We start from the raw sequence: 4,115 nt of genomic DNA, 5'->3' as shown, positions 1-4,115 counted from the left end.
GGGGGACCCAGGCGGGAGCAGCCGGTTCTTGAAGGACGGCACCCATGGGGGGACCCAGGCTGGAGCAGTTCGTGAAGAACTGCAGCCCGTGGGAAGGACTCACGCTGGAGAAGTTCCTAAAGGACCATCTCCTGTGGGAGGGACCCCACGCTGGAGCAAGGGCAGTGTGAGGAGCCCTCCCCCTGAGGAGGAAGGAGCGGCAGAGACAAGGTGTGATGGACTGACCACAACCCCCATTCCCCGTCTCCCTGCGCCGCTGGAGGGGAGGAGGTAGAGAAAATCAGGAGTGAAGTTGAGCCCGGGAAGAAGGGAGGGGTGGGGGCAAGGTGCTTTAAGATTCGGTTTTAGTTCTCATTATCCTACTCTGATTTGGTTGGTAATAAATAGAACTAATTTCCCCAAGTTGCATCTGTTTTTCCCATGACAGTAATTGCTGAATGATCTCTCCCTGCCCTTCTCTCGACCCACAAGACTTTCAATGTATTTTCTCTCCCCTGTCCAGCTGAGGTGGGGGAGTGACAGAGCAGCTTTGGTGGGCACCTGGCCACCAGGCAGCCAGGGTCAGCCCACCACACAGACAGCAAGCCAGCAGACAGCTTTTAATTAATTTTAATTTACTTGGCAGTGACTTTAATGCAGTATTGCTACTAACCACACACACTCCAGGGACATCTTATGTGTTTCTCTCACGAAGGTGTTAGTTTTCATACCACTTGAAACTTGACTGTCTTACGTACAATCCAAGTCACAGTTCTTATCCAATCCACCCCACGAGCAAAACCAAAGCTGCTCCCTGTGCAACTGCAGAAGAGGGAAGCCATGTATTTGCTATATAACCAGCAACCAAGGAGCATACAGAAAGCTTGGGGAGCCTCCAAAAGTAATTTAACCTGCTTCACACAAGCACAGAAGCAACTGAAAACAAGCCTGTGAGGAATGAACTTCCTTTTTCCACCTACTTTAAATACAGCACACGTCACCTTCTTCACATGTAAGATTCACTTGAAAACAAAGACTAGAAGTGAAAGTGAAAAAAGCTATGCAAAGCCAAGCATTGCCACAGATGGATGAGCCCTGAGCACCACCAAAAAACTCCATTCAAGGCCAGTCCTCTCCTGATTTACAGCCTCGGTGCTTGCTGGAAGCAAGATACATCCTCTGATCCCCAGAGTCACAGCTTCCAGTCCTGCACAGGCGAGGCAAACCCCTCTCTCAGCTCTCCCTGTGGTTCTTGGCTCCTCCACAGCTGAGATCAATGACTACCCATGAAGGCAGCTGCCTGACAGCTCAGCTTAGCACCAGGTAACACTACCCAAGAGAAGCCAGATAGACCCATGGTCCTTTGAGGGAGAAGGAATAAATACCCAGTAATTCATTAGTTTTTACCACTACCTCACCTAGTGAAAGAGCTCGGGGCAGCGTACAGCACTGGACTGCTCTCACGGAAGCATTTAGCTTCCCAGGAGGCCTGAAGTAAATAAATGTGGGAGGTCAGACAGGACTTCCTTAAAAAAAAATAAAAAATGTTCAGCTGGCTTTGATACAGATTAGACCCTCTTCCCCTTAAACACGGATTTCATTATTATGCATCATTCAGTGTCATCCTATTTCCTCCTGGCTATGTGCATTATGGCCACTTGCCCATCTTGTGGGGTACAAAATCCCAGCAGTCATTAACCAGCACACGCTCCATGTCCAAGAGGAACTGCAACAGGAACTACCACATTTCCATCCAGAGCTCTACCTGGCAGTGCCGCGTCAAGTCCTCACAGCTGAGCTTGCAACAGGTTTAGACAGCTTCAGAGAAAAGCACGGCCTCCGTAGCCTGTCAGGATGTTATCTTAACTCAGAGCAAGCTAAGGAAGCCAAGTCTGACTAAGGCAGGTCAGGTGAGTGGAAAGAGTAGTTAGTCACAACTCCACATCCCTCTGAGGACATTGCCAGATGACTGCATCTAACTGCCACTGCTCCGTCCACATGTGCTTTCAGGCTCTGCCCTCCTGACAGTGTAACATGTGGCTCTGGGTTCCTCACATGTCACTTTCAAACAACACTATGAAACAGTAAAAGCAAAATTCCGATGTATACATTTCTAAGCAGCCTCAGAGAAAGTAGCCAGCAGAACATCCTGGTCCTACAGACGCTGCCGCAGGGCAGGGTACAAGTGTAAGAGCTCCACACGGCTTCTTCTTAACAGAAGCTTCCAAATTGGACCCAGGAGAGGAGCAAGGAAAAGCTGTGTACTCTTCCAAGTGGAAAAGTATGTTTGGCTTTTTTTCTTGGTGGTTTGGATTTTTTGGGTTTTTTAGGTTTTTTTTTTTCCCAAACTATGAAAATACCCCAGTGGTACATTACACAAAGCCTAAAATTCCGTTTTTACAACTCCAGTTTTGCTGTGTGCTATTATTATCTTCTGTAATATCATATTCTTCTGCTTGCCCCACCCTTGCAACTCCCCCAACAACCATGCATTTCAAATTAAAACTCAAAACCTATGACTTCTAGCTGCCCATCTCAAAATAAAAAAGCCCTGCTTTTAGCTTAGCTGTCACCTGGCTTGGCTCTTCATACAAGGCATCCTTTAAAAAACAAACAAACAAAAAACCAAAGAGGCAACACCAGTCATAATGTTCACCTGGACGCGCACCTTTTGAAGTCTTACGTGATAAAAAAAGCGTCAGGAACTCCATACAGCACTAAAGAACCCAGACTACATAAGTTTAATCTCCTTAAAGGACATGTCTACATTTATACAACATAGACATTTTATGGAGAGACCTTTTTCTGATGCCTGTATCACATGGCTCATTCTTGAGGATATAAAGCTATTATTTCTCTATTGTCTTCTATCTGGACTTCACCTCAGCCTTAGTGCCTACAAAAGAAGGAAAGTGAGACAAAGCAAGCAAGGAAGAAAAAAACAGCACAGTTTATAGCAGAAATAATGGCAATATTGAGAGTTCAAAGGAAGACTGAGGAAACTACTTCAATACTCATTTAACATACCAAGAGGGAGAGTCTTGGCCTTGTCCAGCACAGCAGAGACAGCACGTTTGATCTGTTGATGGCTCTGCTGGAGCTTAGAGGAGATGGCGGAGGAGCAGCAAGCCCCCGTGTGAGTGCATGTGTAAGAAGGAGTAGAACCTTCACTCCGCCGCGACTCCCACATGCCTGCTGGGCATAATTGACTTGGCAGCAGAACTGCTTTAAACCAAGCTCAGAGCTGATGTCCCAAGGACAGGGAAAATGAAAGGTAGTTTAAAACCACTTTCTTTTCATCCACTGTGAATCGTTTCTGGGCTTACTGGCATCCCCAAACACAAGACACATTTCATTTTACACACACTCTCTTTCACCTCATGACTTCTGAATGTATTATTATCAAATACAAAATTGTCTACTGAATTTTCACCCTAGATTTATTCACTTTCCTCCCACAATTGTAAAGGGACTCTTGTTTAAAATACCATCCCTAAGCACTGCGAGTGCCCCTACATTCCTGGAAGTACCATATTCCACATTTTGAGGCTTCTGGCACTCACTACAAAGCTGCAATTCAGTATAGCTGTAAGCACAAATTTTTTGAATACCATGCATAGGTATACTCAGGCCCATAGCTCTCAAAGTTAAGACCTAAACAAAGGTTCCAGTTCATGCAAGGTGACTAATTTTCAAACTTTTTGGATTTCAGTACTATGCAGTAACCTAGTAAAATTTTGGTTTAGATTCATTCATCTCCAAGGAACAAAAATGCAGACATCTGCACACGAACTTCAGGACACCCCACCTACGCTGATTTGCTGAAATATCAAAACTGAAATCCAAGAAGGGAGACAGAAAACCAGAACCTTAGCAGAAGTTTATAGCTATAGCTTTGGCTTTAACACTGTTCACTATAACCCGCCCCTGCCACTTACCTGATTAATAACATAAAAAATGCTATCATAAGCATCCTGCTGTGTATATATACTGCAGCTGTAGTCATCTTCATCAACTCCAGAGTAGCCTTTCAGGAATAGGTGTTTAAAAGCAACAGTGTTTTCCTCTTTGAATGAGACCACCAACTGGTTACTCAAACCAAAAAAAATAAGCTGACAAGAGAAGAAAAAAAAAAA

The 4,115-nt window shown here is 45.0% G+C and overlaps 1 protein-coding gene across 1 annotated transcript in view; it reads right to left on the bottom strand.

The window, feature by feature from the left end:
* Positions 1–4,097, bottom strand: part of MCOLN2 (mucolipin 2) — a gene marked incomplete at its 5' end in the record, with an annotated part of 17,399 nt that extends 13,302 nt beyond the window's left edge. The window contains one exon of the mRNA XM_010283603.1: positions 3,918–4,097. Coding sequence (XP_010281905.1) covers positions 3,918–4,097 — 180 coding nt within the window. The remainder of the gene's footprint in view (positions 1–3,917) is intronic.
* Positions 4,098–4,115: the final 18 nt, after the last annotated feature.

The sequence above is a fragment of the Phaethon lepturus genome, unplaced genomic scaffold (assembly GCF_000687285.1).
Source record: "Phaethon lepturus isolate BGI_N335 unplaced genomic scaffold, ASM68728v1 scaffold5643, whole genome shotgun sequence".
NCBI classification, from domain to species: Eukaryota; Metazoa; Chordata; class Aves; order Phaethontiformes; family Phaethontidae; genus Phaethon; species Phaethon lepturus.
This window is presented reverse-complemented; position numbering and strand designations above follow the sequence as displayed.